This window comes from Orcinus orca, chromosome 20, assembly GCF_937001465.1.
Source record: "Orcinus orca chromosome 20, mOrcOrc1.1, whole genome shotgun sequence".
Taxonomy (NCBI): Eukaryota; Metazoa; Chordata; class Mammalia; order Artiodactyla; family Delphinidae; genus Orcinus; species Orcinus orca.
Genome location: NC_064578.1, coordinates 146748 through 169719, shown reverse-complemented (window position 1 = coordinate 169719; position 22972 = coordinate 146748). Strand labels below are relative to the sequence as shown.

Genomic DNA, 22972 nt, shown 5'->3' with positions numbered 1-22972 from the left:
GAACTGCCTCGCCGGCAGCCCCTGGAGGCGGCCTGCAGCGGCTGGGCGCACCCCTCCGCGACCCGCCCCCAGCTGCCGCCTGGCCCCGCCCCCGCCCCGCCCCCGTCCCCGCCCCGCCGGCCCGCACTCGCTACTGGAGGCTCGGAGCCCCGCGCCGTCCAAACGTGTCTCGCTGGCGCGCCTCCAGAAAACCCGAAGACACCGCCCAAATCGCGCGAGAACTCGCCCGGAAGTGCCTGCGCCTTCTTTGATGCCACCGCAGACAGAGAGGAAGTTCCGGAAGGCCGCAGCGCGCAGACGCGACACGCCAGACTCGCGCCACCGCGCCTTAAGTGCGCAGGCGCGCTGTCCGCTCTCTTTTCCGCTCTTCCTTCTGCCAGTCTCTAGACGTCAGCGGCTGTTGGGTCCTATGTCGCGCCGGGCCCTCCGGAGGCTGAGGGGGGAACAGCGCGGCCAGGAGCCCCTTGGGCCCGGCGCCCTGCAGTTTGTCCTCCACGATGACGATGATGTGGAAGAAGAAGGCCCAAAGCGGGGGCCCGGTGGCCGGCGCCCCCGGGGCCCAGGGAAGGAGGGCGTCCGAGTCAACAACCGGTTCGAGTTGGTGAGGCGTCGGGCTGCCCGGGGTGGGGGCCCGGGGTGGGGGCCCGCGGTGGGGGCGGCATGCGAGGAGGGTCCGTGACGTCCGTGACGGGGCGGGGCGACTGGGGTCTGGGCTGCAGTGGGGGGCGGGGCGAAAGGAGTGGGCGGTGGCCTGAGGCCGGGGGCGTGGCTACGTTGGCTTTGGGCTGCGGTGGGGGGCGGGGCCATACGTCCGGGGGCGGGGTAAGTGGGGTCCTGGCTGCAGCTGGGTGGGCGGGGCCTTCCGTCTGTGGGCGGGGCCTCAGCTCACGGGGCGAGGCTTCGCTCCCAGGGTCTGGGGTCGCCAACCCTCATTTCAGGGTTAAGGGTCTCCCTCGCGGTGCCGTCGCAGGGCCTTCGCAAACGATCTCGGTTGCTCCTCACAACCCAGGACTCGGTGCCTCGCTCTTGCCCATCGCTGCGTCCCCGTAGCAGGTGTCTGGCACAGAGAAATAACGCCAACCCCCCCCACACCCCCGTCTCCGTAGCGCTGGCCTCAGTCTGTAATTTTGCACGTGCTCGTTCTCGCTCCCTTGACCGCCCCGAGCGGCAGGTAGCGTGTCTGCTTTGCGCACCGTGTGTCCCCAGCACCGTGCGCCCGGCGCACACTAGGGCGCGACCGCGGTTGCCGAGTGATTGGAGGAGTACCAGTAGGTGTGAAGATCGTGGAGAACACCAGCTGCCGTCTGTAAGGTCTGTTAGTCTGGCAACCGCTCCCAACTTCACAGGAAGTTGGCAGGTTAGGGGCCCATCCTAAGACTGGGGCGTGTGGGCTGCCAGTCTGGTAGTTTGGTTTAGAGATTGTCCATGTTCCTCCAAGGTAAGAGGCAGCCTCACCCTGTAGTTTCTGCTGGAAGCGGGACCAAGTCCGTCTTCAAATTCTCCAGACTATCCCGCCACCTCTTCAGAGCCTCCCCGCTCCCTTGTTTCTTGCCATTTCTTTGTTTTTAATTTTTTATTATGGAAAATTTCAAACACATGCAAAAATAGAGCAGTACAAGTAACCTTCACGGGCCCCCACGCAGCTTCCACGGTTCTCCACACATGGGCGGTTTTTCCCCAGTGCTCCCATCACATCATTTATCCCTAGGTTTTCCAGTCTTTTTTTTTTTTTTTTTTTTTTCCGGTACGCAGGCCTCTCACTGTTGTGGCCTCTCCCGTTGCGGAGCACAGGCTCCGGACGCGCAGGCTCAGCTGCCATGGCTCACGGGCCCAGCCGCACCGCGGCATGTGGGACCTTCCCGGACCGGGGCACGAACCCGCGTCCCCCACATCGGCAGGCGGACTCTCAACCACTGTGCCACCAGGGAAGCCCTCCAGTCATTTTTTGACTTCTTTCAAAACCCTCAAGGCTTCTTTCCATCCCACTTGTTAACAGGCTGAAATGGGTTTGTGCTGAAGTTGGCTGTTTTCCCTGACCGTCTGTCAAGTGTACTTTCTCCTTATTCTGACATCCTCCAGGTTTAGTCTTCTTTTTTTTCTCAGTCTTAAACAATGGTAACTCATTTGGAAAACGTTCACACGTTCCAGGCCCTGCTGCGATGTCATGTGTCTTATGGTCTGGGAAGGTCATGTTGTCCCCATTGTACAAATGAGGTAGTAAGTGACACCCACAGTGAAATCCAGGTTCTGGGCTCTTTTTTTTTTTTTTAGTAAATTTATTTACGTATTTATTTTTGGCTGCGTTGGGTCTTTGTAGCTGTGCGCGGGCTTTCTCTAGTTGCAGCGAGCGGGGGCTACTTTTCATTGCAGTGCATGGGCTTCTCATCGTGGTGGCTTCTCTCATTGCGGAGCATGGGCTCTAGGCACGTGGGCTTCAGTAGTTGTGGCACACAGGCTCAGTAGTTGTGGCTCACGGGCTCTAGAGCACAGGCTCAGTAGTTGTGGTGCACGGGCTTAGTTGCTCTGCGGCACGTGGGATCTTCCCAGACCAGAGCTCAAACCCGTGTCCCCTGCATTGGCAGGCGGGTTCTTAACCACTGCGCCGCTGAGGAAGTCCCTAAAATTGTACTCTTAACCGTGCCCAGGTGTTTGTCTCTGAAGCAAAGTTAACGTTCCTTTTGAAGAAGAAAGGAGGATAGATGGACAGTGGGCCAGGGTGAGGGGATAGATGAAAAAAAAAAAAAAAGCAGGTGCTTCTGTGTGTGAATAGAGAGAAAAGGTGCTTTTCTGGACTCCCTGTGGTATCGGTCAGGTCAGAGGGACCCAACAGCTGTCCCTGCTGAGTGCTGTGCTGTGCGTATCCTCTTCTGCTCTCCGGCAGGACCCTGGTGTTGCACAGACCTCCATCGTAGTCTGTGGATTCAAACGCCATCTTTACATCATCTCCTTTAGGTGTCTCGCAGACGTCTCAGGCTCAGTGTGTCCAGACTTTAACTGCCCTCTCTGCCTCCTCCAGCCTTCCCTGTCTGTCGAGGGCAGCTCCACTCTTCCTCTTGCCAAGGCCAGCAGCCTGGAATATACCCCTGACCTTTTTCTCTCACACACCACATGCAAACCCTGGTGAAGTCGTGGGCGGCTGCAGGTGTAGCACCTGCGGTGTGGCCGTTGCCTCTGCCTGGATACTTCTGACCCGGTCCCGCTCGTCCTCTTGGCCTCTGCAGCCTGTCTGGGTGCTGCAGCCACAAGGATCCTGTTAGGCCCACATCTGCTCTCAGCCCTCCTTTCTCACAGCCCCCCAGGGCCCGGATCGCCCGCCTCATGTCTCCCTGATCTTGCCCGCTCTGCTCCAGCCACAGGCCTGGAACGCAGGTCTCCCCGCTGTCCCCTCTACCCGGAACACCCCATGTTCCTGTGTTGCTTCCCCCGCTCAGGCTTCACTCAGATGTCACCTTCTGAGTCTTGCTTACCCTCCCCAGCGATTTAAAGTTACAGCCCCTCTCCCCGTTCTTCTGATCTTTCTCCTTTTTCTCTGGAAGTTATCACAGAACAAACCCTACAAGTTACCGACGTGTTCTTTTTATCTCGTGCTGCTTGGCCCCCACTGCCGGAGAGTATCAGCTGTGTGAGAACAGAGACTTTGTTGTTCCCTCGCGTATCCCCACCCCCGGAACAGTGTCTGTTCTCGTAGGTGTGCGGAGAGGTCGCGGCATGAGTCAGTGTTTCCTCTGAGGACAGAGTGTGAGTGAGCGTCTGCACACGGGCTTTGCATCCCAGCTCCGCCTCTTCTTACCTGTGAGAACTTGGACAGGGTTCCTAGCATACACGTCGGCTCCCCTGTTTCCTGGGGATGATGTTACTTACCTCATGGGGTTGTCACGAAGAGTCAGTGAACTAACGTGTACAGCCCTTAGCCCATGCCAGGCGCACAGTACTCAGCAAATGTTGATATTACATCGTGTTGACAGCCAAGAACTTCAATAGAAACGTGTGACCCTAAGTGGATTAGAGGCGTTTCTAGGGGCTGGTACACCCCTCTCCCCCTGGGGAGTGGGAAGACACCCTTCTGTGACTTAATGGCTGGGACTGTCCTCTTTGCTGGCTCTTGGGTGAGTTTCCTTGGCCTTAGATTAGAAATCATCTTTCCTACCTCATCCAGACTGGTTTTTGAAAATCGGTTTTATTGAAATATAATTTATATGTAATAAATGCACCTGTTTTAAGGGTATAGTTTGAGTTTTGCAGCATAACGTACTGTGCAACTGTTAAAAATGGTGTTGTAAAATAGAATTTATTAGTGTTTTGGGGTCAGGGACCACTTTGACAATCTGATAGAAAACCACACAAGCTTTTAAAAACTATCAGGATTTATTCTATATCATTGAAAAGTTTTAGCGAGGAAGATTGTTCTTTTCTGAAGATTACATGTTTATGTCTCTCTGTTTTCATGTACAATATAGTGGCCAGTCTCTGAAATAAATCTAGATTGGAAGAAATCTAAATTGTGTAATTAAATAAAAGCAAACTTGTTCCGAAGTAAAAGCGTCATTGATGAGGTTGCTCTTGTTTGACTGGAATAAGAACTGGACGTTGTTTGGTGACCGTCGACTCGCGGACATGGGTCATCTTCATGTTTGATGCCCAGTTCTGCTGGCAGCAGCAGCCAGACCCTGGATTCACATTCACAAACACATTTGGTAACAGGTGGTATTGGAACCCCTGTAGATTTTTTCACTGCTCAAGGGCACATTTGGTCGTGGATTACAAGAATGTTCTAAGATTCTTCAGGTTAGCTTCACGTCACATCACTTCTTTTGTCCTCAAGTCTGTGAGAAAAGCTTTAGCAGAGGTGGCCTCATGCATGCCAGTTTCTACCTACTGAAAGATGGTAGAAAGATGAGGCTTTGTCATCCCCGACTGCATGCCAGAGAAGAACTTCCTCAGTAATGTAAAGTTTTAATGTTTTCCCTCTTTTAATAGGAAAAATAACTTTTTTTTTCCAGTAGCACTCTTAGGGGCCCTAAAACGAAAGATTTTTTTTTTTTTTTTTTTTTTTTTTTACGGTACGCGGGCCTCTCACTGTTGTGGCCTCTCCCATTGCGGAGCACAGGCTCCGGACGCGCAGGCTCAGCGGCCATGGCTCACGGGCCCAGCCGCTCCGCGGCACGTGGGATCCTCCCGGACCGGTGCACGAACCCGCATCCCCTGCATCGGCAGGCGGACTCTCAACCACTGCACCACCGGGGAAGCCCCACGAAAGATGTTTTTTGTTTTGTTTTGTCTTTTTCGGCCGCACCATGTGACTTGTGGGATCTTAGTTCCCCGACCAGGGATCAAACCCGGGCCCAGCAGTGAAAGTGCCGCGTCATAACCACTGGGCCGCCAGGGAAGTCCCCGAAAGGCTTATTTTTACAGAGCCAAAAACAATCTCTCAGTAAACCAAGCAGTGGATGAATGGAAACAAAAGTAAGATTTCAGCTTCTAGCCGTGGCAGAATAACTGGTACTCAAGCCGCCTTCTTGCCCTGAATAACTATCAGACTAGCAAAATGCATGAGTGAACTGTTTGCAGACATTAGACCACAAGCACTGCAGGTCCGAGGTCCCCTAGCCCCCTGTGCCGGCTTTCTGACTGGAGACACTCTCCAGAGATGAGCACAGGGAGGCTGGCCCAGCAGATCGTGGAGCTCATGCTGAGCCAGGGAGCAGGTCAGATGTGGGGTCTGTAGAAGTGGCTGGAGTTAAGGGGGAGGGTGCTGGAGAGAAGGAGTTCCGGAAGCCTGCTCGGAGTCTTGGGCTCGATACTAAGGTGTACGGGGCCAAAATGATAAATAAATAAATTTATTTTAAAAAATTATAAAAAAATCGTGATACAGTACCCCTGTGCACCCACCAGTATGGCCAAAATGAGAGCAGCTCAAGGCTGCTGGGGCCAGCAGCCTTGGCGGGGGATGAAATTGTCCGACCGTTGGAAACAGGCCTGGCAATTCAGCATAAACCTGACGCCTCACACCCCAGCAACCACTTGTGAACACTTACCCAGAAGACTTCACAAATCTTCACAGCAGCTTAATCCACAGTAACCCCAAAACGGAAACAAGAGACTCCCAGTGGATAAACTTTGTGTGGGAGAATCCATGCAAAGGAATACGGGCCACCAGGAACCAGGGGCTAACGCCTAACACAAGAGCGGGGCAAGCCTCAGAAGCCGCGCGCTCAGAAGACGCTGGCCGTGCGGGCACGGCGTCCTGGGGCAGGCAGAGCCACAGCGGTGAGAACCCGAGGGCTCGCCAGCATCGGCAGGAGGCTCAGCTGGGGGTGCAATGAGGCCTGTACTTCTGGCACAACAGGAGAGTTTTGTCTCTTGATAAGAGTATAGGTTACACGGCTCTGCCAAAACTTGCCCTGTACGTTCACTTCAAGAGATGTCAGTTGTACCACGGTTTGGTTTTGTTTTTTAAAGAAAAAGCTTCCTACCCCCCAACAGAGATCCAGCCCCTCCCCCGTCCTCACCGAAGTGTTCATGGTGCCTTGTCCTGGGGGTTCCAGAGAGCACACAGGCAGCAGACACGACCCTCTGGAAATAGGGACCCGTTGGGACCTCAAAACTGATGACCATGGCAGCTCCTGGATTGCAAGTCAGATCGACGTCAGGACGCTGGACAGCTTGGGTAGCAGCGTGGGTGGCAGCGAATCGTGCTTCTTCCCAGAGCTCTTGCCAAAGCTCCGCAGGGTCCTGCGTGCAAGAGTCAGAGTTTTGCTGTCCGTTGAAGTTGACCTTGGCGTGGAGCTCCTTATAAACTGGAATTTCTGGAAACACCTCAAGCTTCCACAGGGGGCTCAAAAATGAGAATTTTTTTTTTTTAAGGATGTGAGCATGACTTAATAAAAGTAAAGCAGTCCCGGGCTTCCCTGGGAGGCGTCACCAGTGCTGAATGCTGGACAAAGCGTGGGGCTGTTCCTCCGGGACCCCTGCTGTGGAGAAGAACCGTCCGCGGGGCCCTCACTGCAGCTCCTCCCTTCGCACCGAGGTCCACGGCGGGGCCTGGCCTCACGGTGCTGTCCCCATCGCGGTCTGCGTGGTGCTGTCGTTACAGAAAAAGATCTGTGAATTTGCTAGACAAGCAGGCGTCACACAGCCCTGAGCTTCATCCTTGCCGCGTGGGAACCTCCGCTGGTGAAGATGCGAAACCAGGGAGCACAGACGCGCATGCGTCCCTTCCCTTGAGACTAACGTCAGAGCCCCGGGCCCCGCAGGGACAGGCAGTGGCCCGTCGCTGAGGACTTCGCCCCAGTTTTTTGTTTGTTTGTTTTGCGGTACGCGGGCCTCTCACTGTTGTGGCCTCTCCCGTTGCGGAGCACAGGCTCCGGACGCGCAGTCTCAGCGGCCATGGCTCACGGGCCTAGCCGCTCCGCGGCATGTGGGATCTTCCCGGACCGGGGCACGAACCCGCGTCCCCTGCATCAGCAGACGGACTCGCAACCACTGCGCCACTAGGGAAGCCCCCCAGTTTTGTTTGGAAATCATCTCAGGGTTCTGGGGTTTAGAGTGGATTTTATTTTTATTTTTTTAGCTTTATATTCTTCGGATGTTCTGAATCTTTTATGTAGTTGTTAAAATTTATTTTGGGACCTCGGTGAACCAGGTTGCATCCCTCTGATCTGGCTCGTGAAGCGTGGTGTTGGTACTGCGTGTCGCCTCCTTTGTTTGCTGATTCATTTACTAGCAGAAGGGCCAGAACTTGTCCTGTGACTTGTCCCTGCCCCGTCTCCTCCAGAGCGAGGGTGTGAGTCTCCTGGGACCTTCCTTTCTGCATCGTGTTCCTGAGGCCTGCGTGTGCACACGAGCGTGGTTCATCCCTGTTCACCACTGTCTAAGGCTCCCCTGATGGATGCGTTACCATTCTTGTTACTGAGTATCTCCTGGGCCTTGTCTTCCCCCAGGCACTGGTCCTGTCTGCTGGTGTAGAACAGCTGGCCGGAGTCCAGGTGGGAGGAGGGAAGAGTGAGGCATTAGCTGAGCGTGTGTGTTTACTCTGGGGTGGTGCTTGGTAGGGGGAGAAGTTGTCCCGTGTGGGATTCCTCATCATGTCACCCTGAGGACAGATCCCGTAGCCACACAGCGCCCCAGCGTTCTCTGGGACCATGACTGAAGTGGCCCTGGCCCCGCGCTGCTGAGAGGGGAGCGTCGTGGCCACTGGGCTACTGGACATCTGTGGTCCTCCCTCTACAACCTCAGCGACCTGGAAGGTGCCCGCCCACCTTTCCCTGCAACACGCGTGCATCTGAGAGTCACCTTTTCATTTGTGACTAGGACGCACCCGTAATGCCCTTGCTCCCCCGTCTGTGTTTCCAGATAAACATCGAGGACCTCGAGGAGGTGCCCGGGGTGAACGGGGACAGGACCGACTGTCTGCTCATTGACGCCGCAGCATCGGGGAACAAAAGGAGGGCCCAGCGTGGACACTCAGAGTCCAAGAAGGATGGCGACGTGACGGACGCGGCGGTTCCCCCAGAGCAGGTGCAGCTCCCCCTACACACCCCGTTGGCATTCTCTGAGGGCCATTTTGTGAATTGCCCGGCTGCCCCCAGACTTCCTTGGGAGCCCTTATCAGATTGGCTTGGAGTCCTCAAGACTGGTGGCGGCTGGCGAGGGGCCACAGTCCGGGTCCCCTAGACACGTCTCCCTGGCACGAGGCCTGCCCCCTCTGTTTTGGGAGAGTGCCCTTCTGCCCAGGTCGGGTGTGTTCTTTGCGACTGTGTGTCTGCAGCTCAGGCCGGGTGGACCAGGGCCCTTGGTGGGTGCCCTTGAAGAGACACATAGGCCAGGTCAGGGTTGGGTGTGGCACCTGAGCAGCACGGTGAGGAAGGGGGTCCCTGTAGGAGGCTCTTTGTCACTCACCCAGCAAGTGCTCACTGCGAGCCAGTCTGTGCCCCCCAGGGACCTCTGGTGCAGCTGGGCCCTCGACTGGTCTTGGGGTGCCGGGGGGCTTCCTCGAGGACCTTCACACTGATGGAAGGTGGTGGCCAGGGGAAGGCACGAGCGGTCTTGAGGTGGGGGGACTGCAGGTGTGGCGGCCTGCGGTGCGGAGCCCTGGGCTCCAGGCCGGCTGAGTGTGGCAGAGAGTGGTTGACACGGTGACGGGTGAGAGCGGAGGGCAGGTGGGCGGAGGGTCCAGACCCCGTGAGTGGTCAGGGAGACCTCAGAAAGGTGGGGGCCAGCCAGAGTCAGGGAGACCAGTGGGAGGTGTCAGCTGCTGGAGAGAAGTGGATGTCTTCATAGGACATTCAGAAGGTGGACGTCAGGGCGGTGGGCCTGTTGCTCTGTCTTCCTGCAGCTGGCTGTCCCTCTGCAGCTGGCTGCTCTAGTTCTTGGATTTAAGATGTCATTGTGTCTTTCCATTGACCGAAATGAGCTTCTTTTGTCAGTCTAATACAAGTGGCAAACTCCGCAAGAAGAAAAGGAAACAGAAAAATAAGAAAAACGCTGCAGGAGAAAGCTCGGTATGTGTGGCTGGTGGATTTGCTCTCTGTGTTCTTTTCGGAATGTTTCTTGAGGTGGTGTTGAAAACATTTCGTTTTTTCTTGATATTTTATTTGACTAATTCAGAGGTCAGGGGAAATTACCAAATTTGTTCCCTTCGATCCTTGAGGGTTAGAGCCCATCTCCGTGCTTTCCATTTTCTAGCAAACGTCTGAAATGATGCTCTTCCGTTGGCAGAGTCCCTTCCTGGTCTGTGATTCTGACTGTTCCTCTTACGAAGCATCTCTTCTTTTTTCTAAATGTACGTGCAGTACAGGGTGTTCAGATTGGACTGTCTTTCAGGAAGGAAACACAATATAATACTTGTTCTTTGTAAGAGTAACTCTTGCTATTGATGGTTACTTATAAAGTCAGCAAGTCAGTGTGGTAGTGAACATGTCATTTGGGGACTTGCAGGAGAATGGGCTGGAGGACATCGACCGCATCCTGGAGAGGATTGAGGATGCCAGCGGCTCCAGCCGCCCAGGCCCGCCCCCACTGAGTGCCAAGAAGCATGTCCTGTACGTGGAGCACAGGTGTGGCTTCGCCGAGTGAGGAGCGCTCGTCTTCGGGGACAGAGGGGAGGGGACGGGGCAGCCCTGACCTTCCAGGACCTTTCTCTAGCTCTGCGTGTCTGGGAACGTTCTTTCTTGAGCTGCATTAAAGCTGCCATTCGGGGGTGAATTTTCCACCCCCTGTTCCTGTAGGTGCTTAATGAAACCCTGTCCCTACCGCAGACTGTTGCCAGCATTCAAAATCAGCCACCTTCCTTCCTAAGGCAGTGAAGACCCCTCGATCTCGTGCCCGGGCTCACGCTGCTCTGACTCGGCCTGGCGAGTGGTGGGCGGTCTTGGCCACGGGCCGTGTGGTTGCAGAGAAATCAGGCCTGCTGGAGAGCCGCTCTCCATGCTGGGTCCTTATGTGACTTTCTGACATTCTCAGGATCGTTGTTAACACACTCAATTTCATTTTTCTCTGTAAAATTTTCAATTCTCTAGACACTTGAATCCAGACACGGAACTGAAAAGGTATTTTGGTGCCCGAGCCGTCCTGGGGGAGCAGAGGTAAGACCAACACTGCTGTGTTCTCAGCTGAGGGAAGGGAAGGGAGGGTGTTTACAGCCACAGTGAGAAAGGAAGCCCACGGGACCCGAAGGGGAGTCGAGGAGAAGTCGCGTGGCCTTGTCTGTGGGTGTCGGGCTCCATCACGCACCGCCTGCTCTCCCCCGCGAGTCCTAGTTTTACAAAGATTCTGAAGTTTGAGCTTCTGGCCTTGAAATCTTAGCCAGATTCATTTTTGCTTTTCAGTTGAGAGCAATACCGATGTGGGGTTTGGGTTTTGCGATAAGTTTGACCTTCGTGAACGTGAGTTCTGGTGGCTGGTGCCGTGCAGTCAGTGCCGCGGGAGCGTCCGGAGCATGGGGATCCCAGACCTCCCGTGGGAAGGGGGCTCTTCTGCCTGGGCTGCTCCCTCGCAGGGCCCAGCCCCGACTGTGGGAGCTTTCCCTCGGCAGAGGCTTACGAAAAAGAGCTGCTTATTCAAGCAGTTCCGAGCCGTCGCCCTTGCCTCCCACAGATGACCCTTCAAGGCTGTTTGCTGCGCCTCCTGGGCCCCGTGCACATGTCTTGTTTCCTGGGGCCGTAGGGTTCTTCTATCTCTCACACGCCTGGTTTGCAGGCTGGGTCCTGAGCACCATTTACCCTGCACTACTGTGCCAGCAGCAGCAGCGCCAGCAGCATGGGGGGAGCAGGCGCCCCGGGCACAGGTGTCGGGGTGCACTTGGCTGCAGTGCCTGCTGGCACTTGGCGCGAGGGTGCCCGGGAGGGGTGTCACCCGCTGCCCCCCGTCTGCGTGCTGCTTCCTCCTCGGATCCATGGCAGGTGTAGGAGGCTTTCAAGTCTGTCATAATGTGAAGACGAAGAATAGTCTCCGTGTGTTTGTGTTTTTGGTCTTTTTTGAATTGGGGTGTAGTTGTTTTACACTGTTGTATAGTCTCCACGTTTTTGACTTCTGTTGTTGTTTTGTTTTGGCCGTGCCGGGTGGCATGAGGGATCTTGGTTCCCGAGCCAGGGGTTGAACCCATGCCCCCTGCGGTGGAAGTGCAGTGTCTTAACCGCTGGGCCGCCAGGGAAGCCCCTGACTTCTATTTGTTTGATTTTGTGTGAGGTTGAGGAATTTTTTCATGTCATTCGCTCACACTTTCCTTGTATTTCTCATTGCATTTGCTGTATAATTTGCTTTTATTTTTGGTGTAAAGTTACTCAGGACAGAAGGGTCTCTGACTTTGTCTTCTTTTTTGGAATATTAATGAAAAACACTTTAACTCAAAATGTTCCCCTTTTTTACCTGTATTGCCCTGGGCTGGACCTTCCACCCCAACCCGCCCTCGCTTCCTTTGCCTCTGCCTGGTCTGTCTATACATGTTCGCCTGGTCTTATTTCTGTGCATATTACACTTATTACTAGTAGTTAGTTCATCGTAACTGCACTTACTGTTTTTCGCAGTGTTACTATAGTTGTTAGTTATCACGTTTCCTTCCTTAAACAATGAAGTCCTGTGCATGGGCTACCTTGAGAAGCCGTGGTCCCTCCTCGTCCCCTCGGGATCTCCAGGTGCCGTGTGTGCTGCTCTCTGCCGGGTCCTCCCATCTGGACCTCCTCTGCCGCTGGTGTCTGCTCCCCCGTTGGTGCCCCACCTCCCAGTGGCAGCCTCTTCTGCATGGACGGCTCACTGCAGGGCTGGACCATCCCTGGGATTCCAGACAGGACAGTTCTGAGCATCCAGTTAATTCTCCTTTTTTTCACAATTACCAATTACCCAGAATCATCCCACATTTTAGTTTCCTTCAGATTTTGACCATGGTTTTCTTGAAGAGTTGTTTTTTCTCCTGCAGTTTTTTACTTTTATTTCATCCCATTCCTAACACAATCCAGATTTTTACTCAATTTTTTTCTTAATGAAATAGTTCATATTATCAAAAAAGATATACAGTGTAATATACATGGGTCCACTTGGCCACTACTCAGCTCAAGAAATAAAGCATCAGTGATAGAGCAGAAAGCCCTTGGTGTGACCACGGCTGTGGGGAGGGGCTCGCACCTGCAGCAGAGACCCCCGAATGAGAGAGCCGCGGCACCGAGCCTGAGGGAGGGAGCTGGGCCGGCCCCGCTGCCCGCTCGTGCTCCTGTGTCTGGCTGGCTTTCTTCCAGAAGTGTGTGGGTGTTTGCTGCTGATGCCCCATCTCCGTTGCTTGTCGGGGTGGGGCCTCCTGAGAGGGCAGATGAGAAGGGCCCTCTGCCCCGCGCAGCCACGTTGTCCATGGGAAGGCAGCTCATTTGTGTCCGCGGGTCACCGCCGGCTCGCTCTCACCTTGTTGTCTTCACGTTAGGTTCTCACCTTCCGTTTCTTTTCTCCCTTTCCTAACGTTTTGCTGGACTGCGGGTTTCCTGTTTTTCTTCCCTCTTCCGTGGTGGTTTGGTTGATCGGATCGCAGTCTGCCGTCTCGTCCGGCAGGGTGACGGCCGTTGTCAAGGCGGTTTGCGTTCTGTCCTTGTCCTGCCCTTGCCCGCAAGGGTCCGGCAGCACAGAGGTAAAGCCGTACCGTTTCTCCTCAGGCCGCGGCAGAGACAGCGCGTGTACCCCAAGTGTACGTGGCTGACCACCCCTAAGAGCGCCTGGCCCCGGTACACCAAACCAGGTGAGGGCGCGGAGCTGCAGGGCCACGCCTCTGCGTGTGCAGAGCCAGCGTGCGTGTGTGCGGCCGAGGGCCCTGCGTGGGGCTGGGGGGAGCCCCCTGTCTGGGCACAGACCCCACCCGCCGTGTGTTTTCCTGGCCATGTGCAATCTGCGTTGCTCCACCTTCTTCCTTTGTGCTGTGGCTCCTACGCCATAGGAAGCAATCGAGTTCGTTTGTAAATGGTGATATTTTATATGTTGTTGCAAACTGGAGAGTAATTTAATAATTAATAATTTAAAGAAAATTAACATTCGTTTAATAATTTAAATTAGTAATTTAAAGAAAACCAGCAGCAGTGCAGAAAGGTTTGGGTGCAGGGTCATGCCCTGCTGGGGGGGCTTGGCTGTGTGGCATCCAGGATCAGGGGGCCCCGGGGCCTGGGATGCCCTGCGAGAGCCCCTGTGCTCAGCGAGGACACGGGAAGCCATGGCCCTAGTGGGCATCTCACCCTCCTTCTCCTTCACTCCCATGTTCCCAGCAGCGGCCCCTGAGCACAGGCAGAGAGAGGGGCTCATTGCCACGGGGTCCTGTAGGGCTGCCCTCGATGGGGCCTTTAGGAGGGTGTCGCCAGGGGCGTCCGGGACCCTGACCGGTCTCCTGAAGGTGACGAAGGGAGATGAAGTTGTCAGGCTCCTGAGAAGACCCTGGACCCCGTCCACCCAGAGGCAGCGCAAGAAGCCGAGAGAGGACGTCGTGGCTTAGCAGTCCCTGTCGTCTCGAGGCCTGGCAGTGGCCCCTGCGCCCTGTCCCACGCCCACCTGCATCATGGCTCTAAGCAGACAGTGTCTGGGGCTGACCGGATGGGGTGGGGGAGGCGGGCTGTGCGTGTCCCCTCCCTGTTGTCCTGGGATGTCGCTGCTCCGTCCACGCTCCTGGGGGGAGGCACGTCTTCACAGGAAAGGTGTAGAGGCGCGTTTTGCTGGTGTGGCCCAAGCTGCGGGCAGTCTGCCCTGGGCATCCTGACGCAGGCACCCCCCACCACCCCAGGTCTGTCGATGCGGCTGCTAGAGTCTAGGAAAGGCCGCTCAGCCTTCGCCTTTGAGCACAGTGAAGAGTACCAGCAGACGCAGCACAGGTTCCTGGCCGCCGTGGAGTCCATGGAGCCCAACAACATGGTGGTGCGCGGGCACCCTGTGGGGTCGTGGAGGCGCGGCGCGAGCCGAGCTGCCAGAGGTGGGGCTGGGGCCTTCCTGGGCCTCGTCCCATCAGCTTCCTCCTGCCTCACAGGTCCTGCTGCAGGCCAGCCCCTATCACGTGGACTCGCTCCTGCAACTCAGTGACGCCTGCCGCTTCCAGGAGGACCAGGAGATGGCGCGGGACCTCGTGGGTAAGGCCCAGCGGGCGGCCCCACCTCAGCTGTTGGGGATGTGGTGGGTTTGCCAGGATGTTCTTTAAGTAACAGCTTTATTGAGATAAAATTCATCTGCCGTGAAATTCGCCCCTTTAGAGCCTACAGTTCCTTGGTTTTTAGTATATGCAGACTTGTACAGCCTCATCCGTGTTGATTCTGGGTCACTTCCACCATGTGCGAAAGAAACCCGCCTCCCCTAGCCCCTGGCAACCGCCGGTCCGCCCTCTGTCTCCGGACTTTCCTGTAAATGGAATCACGACACACGTCTCCATCTGGCTTCTGTCATTTACCATGATGTTCTCAGTGTTCACCTGTGTGAGCTGTGTGTCAGGACGTCATTCCTTTTGTGAGGATGTATGGTCCACGTCTCGTGGCCTGTTTCCACCCTCGGCTCCTGAAGATCAGCCCCTGGGGGTGCGTGGGCTTCAGGGGAGGCGTGTGGTTCCTCCGGCCGGAGCGGGCGTGGCCAGGTCACACCTCTGTGGTTGACGTGATCCCCGTGGGCACGTCCTCGCCCGTCACTTTCCAACTCCTAGTCTCGTGGCCACCTCCTTTCTGGAGCTTTCCTCAGGAGCCACAGAGGACGGGTTTGCAGCCACCGCGCAGAGGCTGACAGCCGCCCCGTGTCTGTCGCCTGCAGAGCGCGCGCTGTACAGCATGGAGTGTGCCTTCCACCCCTTGTTCAGCCTCACCAGCGGGACCTGCCGGCTGGACTACCGCAGGCCCGAGAACAGGTGAGCCGGCCACCCAGCGTTCATAGGCGCACACCATCTTCCCTCGCGAGTGTGTCGTAGGCGTCACAGGTGACGTGGGTGCTAGGGTGGGCGCACGGGGGGCAGGTGCCACGGGACTGTCCACGAGGGGTCCCGCTGGGGTCCCAGGGCTTTGTGCTGTGTTTAAAGCTTAAATGCAGGAGGGCTGGACCTGAGGGTGGACGGATCAGGCTGGCCTGGGGTTTAAATTTGTCCACGTTAGGAGGGAGCCTCGCCAGCCACCTCACCGCCATGGGACCTGTAGTCGTGTTTCCTTGCGTGTTTGGACTCAGTCCGCAGCCCACGCGTTTGGGATCCTCAGGAACGCCTTGCGGGCAGCAGCGTGAACGCAGCCCCACCGTGTTCCTGTCACGCACGCCCGTGGGACCCTCTTCCTGCAGACTCTCTTGCCCCGAAGCCCCCGTTCTCAGCAGCGCAGGCCTGAGCGGATGCCGCGGCCTCACTGCTGACCTCAGCCTCTAGCCTCTCACCCACCGCCTGCTCATCAGGGCCTTGCGGGCCTGGGCACGCTCTCCACTCCGGGCGCCCCCACCCCCCCACCCCCCCGTGGTCTCCGGCCGTCCTGGGTCGTGTCCCTTGTAGGATGTGTTCTCCGGCTTGGGGGCTGTCGTGGGCCCCAGGACACAGTGACACCCACTGCACAGATTGTCTGCAGGGCGTGTGGGGTCTGAATTTTCTCTCTTGCTTCTAGTTGTGTGAGCTTTGTCTCTCCAATGAAATTCTTAGTTCTTTGCGATGCTATACAATACTAACGTCCCCAGGCATTAACAGGGCAGGGAGCCGCTGATCAAAGCGGCAGCCCACCAGGGTAGATCTAGACAGTCGACACAGCAGCAGATTCTAACTCTCTTCCCTTAAAGGATAGTTTTTTTAAAAAATGCCCAAGAAGATGCAGATCTCCACGAACAAATAGGCTTGGTTTTTTGTCCGTGCACACACATGTGACCGCAAACAACAAGCAGAGTCACCTTCTCTGCAGACAGGACCCTGGCGAACGTTCACGCTGATTAGGCCACACGGGAAATGCCGGCGAAGCCCGCGGGCAGAGGGTGGACGCAGTGCCGGACGAGGCGCCAGGCGACGTGCTCTGCTGCCTGCCGTGCTCTCATTCACGAGGAACTGTCTTGGGTCTAGGAGCTTCTACCTGGCCCTCTACAAGCAGATGAGCTTCCTGGAGAAGCGGGGCTGCCCACGCACGGCGCTGGAGTACTGCAAGCTCATCCTCAGGTAGGGCTGCCGCCCGCTCCCCTCCCTCCCGGGCCACGGCCTGTGGGCGTCCGCGCCGGCCCACTGTGGGTTTTGTCTCCCTCTGCTCGCCGTGCTGCCTCCGGAAGCCTTGAGCCGGACGAGGACCCCCTGTGCATGCTGCTGCTGCTCGACCACCTGGCCTTAAGGGCACGGAGCTACGAGTACCTGATCCGCCTCTTCCAGGAGTGGGAGGTGGGTGTGAGCACACACCACGCCGGGCAGGGACGTCAGGGGAGGGGCCGGGGCTCCAGGCGGGGCTGGGACGCCAGGGGAGGGTCCAGGGCTCCAGGCAGAGCAGGGACGCCAGGGGAGGGTCAGGGGCTCCAGGCGGGGCTGGGACTCCACGGGGAGGGTCCAGGGCTCCAGGTGGAGCAGGGACGCCAGGGGAGGGTCCGGGGCTCCAGGCAGAGCAGGGACGCCAGGGGAGGGTCCGGGGCTCCAGGCAGAGCAGGGACGCCAGGGGAGGGTCCGGGGCTCCAGGCGGAGCAGGGACGCCAGGGGAGGGTCCGGGGCTCCAGGCAGAGCAGGGACGCCAGGGGAGGGTCGGGGGCTCCAGGCGGGGCTGGGACTCCACGGAGAGGGTCCGGGGCTCCAGGCGGAGCAGGGACGCCAGGGGAGGGTCCGGGGCTCCAGGCGGGGCTGGGATGCCAGGGGAGGGTTCGGGGCTCCAGGCGGGGCTGGGACTCCACGGGGAGGGTCCGGGGCTCCAGGTGGAGCAGGGACGCCAGGGGAGGGGCCGGGGCTCCAGGCGGGGCTGGGACTCCACGGGGAGGGTCCAGGGCTCCAGGTGTAGCAGGGACGCCAGGGGAGGGTCCAGGGCTCCAGGCAGAGCAGGGACGCCAGGGGAGGGTCGGGGGCTCCAGGCGGGGCTGGGACTCCACGGGGAGGGTCCGGCGCTCCAGGTGGAGCAGGGACGCCAGGGGAGGGTCCGGGGCTCCAGGCGGGGCTGGGACTCCACGGAGAGGGTCCGGGGCTCCAGGCGGAGCAGGGACGCCAGGGGAGGGTCCGGGGCTCCAGGCGGGGCTGGGACGCCAGGGGAGGGTCCTGGGCAGACCCCAGGGGGCCTGCCTTGCCGCCTGCTTGCACGTGAGCGCAGGCGTGCAGAGGGAGCCGTGAGGTGGGGGAGGCCACCGCGGCTCGACCCCTGGACGCGTTGGTGCGCGTGAGGTCTGAGACGGGCAGGAGGCAGGCCATCGGCTGTCTCGTTAATAACCTGCATTTCGCATCCTGGTGGTGCTGTTTTAGATACGCGGGTTATAGATGATGTAGGAATGTGCATTTCACCGGTTTTCTTCTTAATCTGGCTGCTGTAAGATGAAGGCTGGCGCTGTGCTCCCGTTGGGTGGCACCGTCTCGGGGACACGTCTAGCGGGGGGCGGGGCAAGGAGGTGACAGCCTTTTATTTATTCTGTGCTTGAATTTCTTCACAGCACGTGTTGGTGTGTAGTTGAAAGACAGCTACGTAAATTATTTTGAATTCCGGATCATGTGGCCTGGTTGGGCGAGGATTCCCCAATGCGGGGTCTAGTTCACACAGGTTCCTGGAGTTCACAGAAATGCAGCTGCTGGGCGCCGCCCACGGTGGGGCTGCAGCAGGATGTCTGGGGGGCGGGGGGGGGGGGTTTGGGCGGAGGTTACAGAAGTCTCCAGAGACCGTGCTGTCACGTGACAGAGCATCGTGTCGTGTGCCTCTGCGATGTAGGCGTGGGGAGGGAGGCGAGAGCAGACGTGGAGGTGGGCCGGCCCCACCCCCCAGAGGACCCCGGCCCCTGCCTGACGCTGAGCCGTTGGAAGGTGGGCGTCCACTCTTCCCGCCCACCTGGCCTGGGTCTGACCGCACACCCCCAGGTCCTTTTATTTGCCTTCTGTGCATGGAGAAGGGGCACAGCTCACCCAGGGACATCCAGGCGCCCGTGAGCTCTGCCTTTCTCGTCTGCACCACCTTGAAACGCCCAAACCCCTTGTAGGCTCATCGGAACCTGTCCCAGCTCCCAAATTTCGCCTTCTCTGTGCCGCTGGCGTATTTCCTGCTGAGTCAGCAGGCAGACCTCCCCGACCAGGAGCTGAGCTCTGCGAGGGAGAAGGCCTCTCTCTTGATCCAGCAGGCGCTCATCATGTTCCCTGGAGGTGGGTGTGTCCCCGCAGCCCCCCGCGGGCACGGATGGGTCCCAGCGCTTGTCCCAAGCTCTTGGGAAGATGCATGTTCCAGCGGGGCCTTCAGGCGCTAACTTTGCTGTCAGAGCACCTGGAGGTTTTAGGGTGTCCTTAGATATTAACAGTTCAAGTAAAACTTACCACCTGAAGTAGACGCATTTTCTCTGGCGGTGGGCTGGGTGTGAGAGAAAACGGGGCCAGGAGGGGCCAAGTCAGCAAAGTGGGTGTCTGTCCTCGTCCTCGAGTCCCAGTTCTCACTGGGGTGAGGAGCTCAGAGTTAGGTTCGTCCTGGGTCCTCTCGGGTGACCTGCTGGTTAACATGGGCCCCTAAAGTTGTGGGTGTGTGGACGGGAAGAGGGCTCACGGCCCCTGTGCTGGGCGACATTCTCAAAGGGTCTGTGACCTGAGAGAGGAGCCCACTGCCCTCTCAGGCCCTGGTGGGGCTGGGGTCAGGACCGCGTGCAGCTCCGCAGGGGCTGGGCCGTGCAGCTTGGGCCCTCGGGCTCCATCCCTGGCGGTGAGCCTCCCTGTGGGCAGCCGGGGTGACGCCTGGTCGCTCGGGGCTCCCGGCAGACAGCGTCCTCAGCCAGCCCCTCCCTATCATCTCAGCTGGGCTCCATCCACACAGGGGCTGCGTGGCCGGCTCTGAGCCGTGTTGGCCCTTCCCGACGAGGCCCCTGACGGGGTGTTAAGGCCCTGCACGGGGGGCTGTGGCCGCCAGCAGGGCCTGCTCGCCAACCCAGAGTCTACCTCCATCATCCAGGAAGCTCCCTGTCAGGCCCGTGGCTTTTAGTGGAGCCCGTCCCTGGGAGAGCGTTGGGGCAGGGGTTCTCTATGATGAGAGCATCCAGTGCACGTGCTCAGGGCTCCTGCGTGAGTCCCCTCGGGTGCAGGTGGGGCCGCAGGGCAGCGGGACGGACAGCCCTCCGTGGCGGCAGGGGCCCCTGGGCTGGTGTGGAAGAGCGGCCTCCCCTGCCCCTCAGCCCTGGCCTTGCGGGCGTGACGGTCCTGCTTCCCCCGCAGTGCTCATGCCTCTGCTCGAGTACTGCAGCGTGCGCCCCGACGCCACCGTGGCCGCACACCGCTTCTTCGGACCTGACGCTGAGATAAGGTACAGACTGGTGGGCGCCCTGGGCAGGGGGCGGGCCTGGGTGGCGGGACTGTCCTCCCTGCAGGGGCTCTGGGGCCCTGGCCATGTGGGCATCAGCCTGGCCTGTTGGACACAGCGGGGGCACTGGGGCTGTAACGTCCTTGCAGCCGTGAGTGTGGTTCAGACGCCTGTATTGGCACCTGCTGCCTTTTAAAATTTCTCGTAAAACGTGAAGAAAAATGTGGGACTTGGGAGCCAGCCACCTCAAGCCCGGTCAGGAAACAGGGGCGGGCTCTCCGGTGTCTGTGCGCACGGGTGTTTGCGTTCTCCCCGTGTTTAGATTTTGATCGAGGAACTTGTTCTTAGTAAGGACGCTGCACAGAAGCAAATGCCTGTGTGCCCTGCCTCGGGGTCCCTTTCCCTTGTCGGCAGCCCCCTCTGGGCAGCCTCTTTCCCCTCCAGGTCGCCAGCACGCCCTGGATGCCCACAGGCACCGGCGGGCGCATGGAGCCTGGGCCCGTGGGGGTCTCACAGGCCCCACTGCCCACAGCCAGCCCCCCGCCCTGAGCCAGCTGGTAAGCCTGTACCTCGGGAGGTCCCACTTCCTCTGGAAGGAGCCGGCCACCATGAGCTGGCTGGAGGAGAACGTGCACGAGGTTCTGCAGGCAGTGGACGCCGGGGACCCTGCCGTGGAGGCGTGTGAGAACAGGTGAGCCTGGGGCCGGGGTGTGGGCACTGCTCTCAGGACCAGGCCCATCTTGCGGGTGGCGCAGGGCTGTGGCCGCCTCCACCACTGCCCCTCGTCTCCCTGGGCCCTAGGCGCAAGGTGCTGTACCAGCGTGCACCCAGAAACATCCACCGCCACGTGGTCCTGTCGGAGATCAAGGAAGCCATTGCCGCCCTACCTCCGGTAAGGGAGCGGGCTGGACTCGGGCTTCTTCCTGCCGGCAGCTCTGCCCCCGGGTTGGGGTCACGGGCAGAGACCCCTCCCCTCACAGACACTCGCGTTCTGAGAGGCAGAGCTGAGCCTGCAGTTTTCCGTGACCTTATGGGGCTCAGAGCGGTGACCTGGTGACTCGGAGCCCCGAGGCCAGTAGCTGGCAACCTGGGAGTGAGGCCCTGACATTTTGCAGGGCGGTCATAGCACGTGTGAGCGGAGGTCCTGTGGTTCCCACACCCGCGCCGGTCCCTGGGCTCATCCCAGTCCTCTGAGCGGGCCGGATGAGCGTCCTGCTGGAGGAGGGGCCCTTCTCCCCCTCGCCCAGGCTTTTAGTATGGGGAACACAGCCTCGCGAACAAGGGCCGTTCCGTCAGACCGTTCCCACTCCCAGCGGAAAGGCCTGGTGCAGAGTGGAATCGGCTGAAAGTCGCCCCTCTGCTCTCTGCCTTTCTGAAGGATGTGAGCACGCAGTCTGTGCTGGGCTATGACCCTTTGCCTCCCTTGGACACCATCTACTCCTACGTCAGACCGGAGAGGTACTTCCTGCCCTGCTCCTTTGCCCACACGGCTCCGAGGTCAGTGCTGGGGCTCGGGGGGGTCTTGCTGCCTCAGAGTCAAGCCCTCAGAGAATATGGTGATCTGGGGTCACGGATCAGCTGTTGCAGGCCATGTGTTTTCACTTATTTGTCCAGCTAAGGCCATTCCTCTGTCAGGTTCGGGAGCAAGTGGTGGAGGTAGGGTAGGAAGCAGTTGTAGAATCCGGCAACACATGTAAAATCAGAACTGCAGTAAGAACCTGCGAGGAAACAGCGGGTGAGCCTGACATGTGAAAGGCGGCTGGTGTCCAGCAGGAGCCTCAGCCTGTGCGGAGGCCCCGCCAGGGACGAGTGTCTGGCAGTCAGGCCGGGACGCAGAAGGCCCCGAGGCCCAGCCAGGAGAGCAGGGGCGGGCACTGCGGTGCCGAGTCTGCAGGCTGCCTTCAGAATCGGCTCATACGAATGCTTTCTTCCCCCTTTCCTTCCGGCCTTTAAAGCGTTACGTTAAGTAATTGCTTTACTTCACGTAGAGCCCGTGGTCACAGAGTCACCGACCTGGGAGAGTCACAGACAGACTTTCTCGTTTCCAGGCTTCAGGCGGACGTACTTTGTAGAATGAAGTCCTTTTTATTCTCTGCTGAATTACAAAAGTTAAGAGTGCGCATTCACGGGGAAATACAGTCCCCAGTTAAATGCTCAACAGGTTAAGATGAAAATTATTAATGATCAGTGTCTGTGGCTTCAACACCAAGCTGACGTGCTGGGCGTGGCCACACTGAGGATGGCTGGGTGCTGTGCTGGCTCCAGGCGCCCGGAAAGTCCAGGAGGGCCCCCCCCCCCCCGACGCATGCCCTAGAATCTTCTCTCCACTCCTCAACTCTGAGCGAAGGACACTTTGAAACAGCTTTTCTCAAGAGCGAGTGGGGCTTGGCTGCAGCGGCCCCACTCTCCACTCAACTGGCCACGTTCCGAAGGCCAGCCCCATGCTGGACCCCCTGCACCTCAGGCCTGAGCCATCCCCCTGCCGCCCCCGCCCCCTCTCTCCCCAGCCGCCGCGGGGGCTGCCCACGTGGCCCCGCCAGGGCCTTTCTGACCGTCCTGACTCCCCTTCCAGGCTCAGCCCTGTCAGCCATGGAAACACCATTGCCCTCTTCTTCCGCTCCTTGTTGCCGAACTACACCGTGGAGGTACATGGAGCCCAGCACGTGGGGGCCGCCAGCCTGAGACCGGGCGTCGGGTCCCGGGGCGGGGGGCTGGGCGGGGGCTCGTCCTGGCAGGCGCGGCTCAGACGAGTCTCTTTGCCGCAGGGGGAGCGGCCAGAGGACGGAGGGGCCGGGGGTCCACACCTTGACCAGGGCTTGAACAGGCTGATGCTGGCCTTGCGGGACATGATGGCCAACTTCCACTTCCACGACTTGGAGGTGCCGCGCGAGGACCACCTCGAGGGCGACGAGTGGGACTGAGGCACGGGCGGGGCCCCAGCGCTGTGCAGTTATGTTCCTGATTGTGTGCTGGTCGGATCGGCCAGGTCCCCGACCTAGAAGTGCTGCTGTGTTGTCCACCTGCCTCTGCTGTTCTATAAACGTGAATGGGTTGCGCTCTGCCCGGCGTGAGCTCTTCCTTCC

At 58.6% G+C, this 22972-nt stretch overlaps 1 protein-coding gene across 2 annotated transcripts; it reads left to right on the top strand.

Moving 5' to 3' along the window:
* Positions 1 to 130: 130 nt before the first annotated feature.
* TCF25 (transcription factor 25) lies at positions 131 to 22948 on the top strand. Of its 2 annotated transcripts, XM_004280043.3 has the most exons (18): positions 141 to 601; positions 8353 to 8517; positions 9426 to 9500; positions 9937 to 10055; positions 10518 to 10583; positions 13134 to 13216; positions 14243 to 14373; positions 14483 to 14582; positions 15247 to 15340; positions 16514 to 16606; positions 16714 to 16819; positions 18595 to 18754; positions 19805 to 19892; positions 20422 to 20580; positions 20691 to 20781; positions 21268 to 21347; positions 22462 to 22534; positions 22655 to 22948. In XM_004280043.3, exons 1-18 carry the CDS (start codon positions 251 to 253, stop codon positions 22808 to 22810), a joined length of 2190 nt encoding a protein of 729 aa, XP_004280091.2. In that variant the 5' UTR covers positions 141 to 250; the 3' UTR covers positions 22811 to 22948. The 2 variants fall into 2 exon arrangements, 1 of the variants encoding a protein (XP_004280091.2); XR_004476975.2 differs by lacking the exons at positions 22462 to 22534; positions 22655 to 22948 and having other exon boundaries at positions 131 to 601; positions 20304 to 20580; positions 21268 to 21293.
* Positions 22949 to 22972: the final 24 nt, after the last annotated feature.

Coding starts and splice junctions, on each gene's coding strand:
- TCF25 (XM_004280043.3), top strand. CDS start 251: ATGCCACCGCAGACAGAGAGGAAGTTCCGGAAGGCCGCAGCGCGCAGA. Junction 10,056..10,517: donor GTCCTGTACGTGGAGCACAG/GTGTGGCTTCGC, acceptor TCAATTCTCTAG/ACACTTGAATCCAGACACGG. Junction 16,607..16,713: donor TACTGCAAGCTCATCCTCAG/GTAGGGCTGCCG, acceptor TGCCTCCGGAAG/CCTTGAGCCGGACGAGGACC.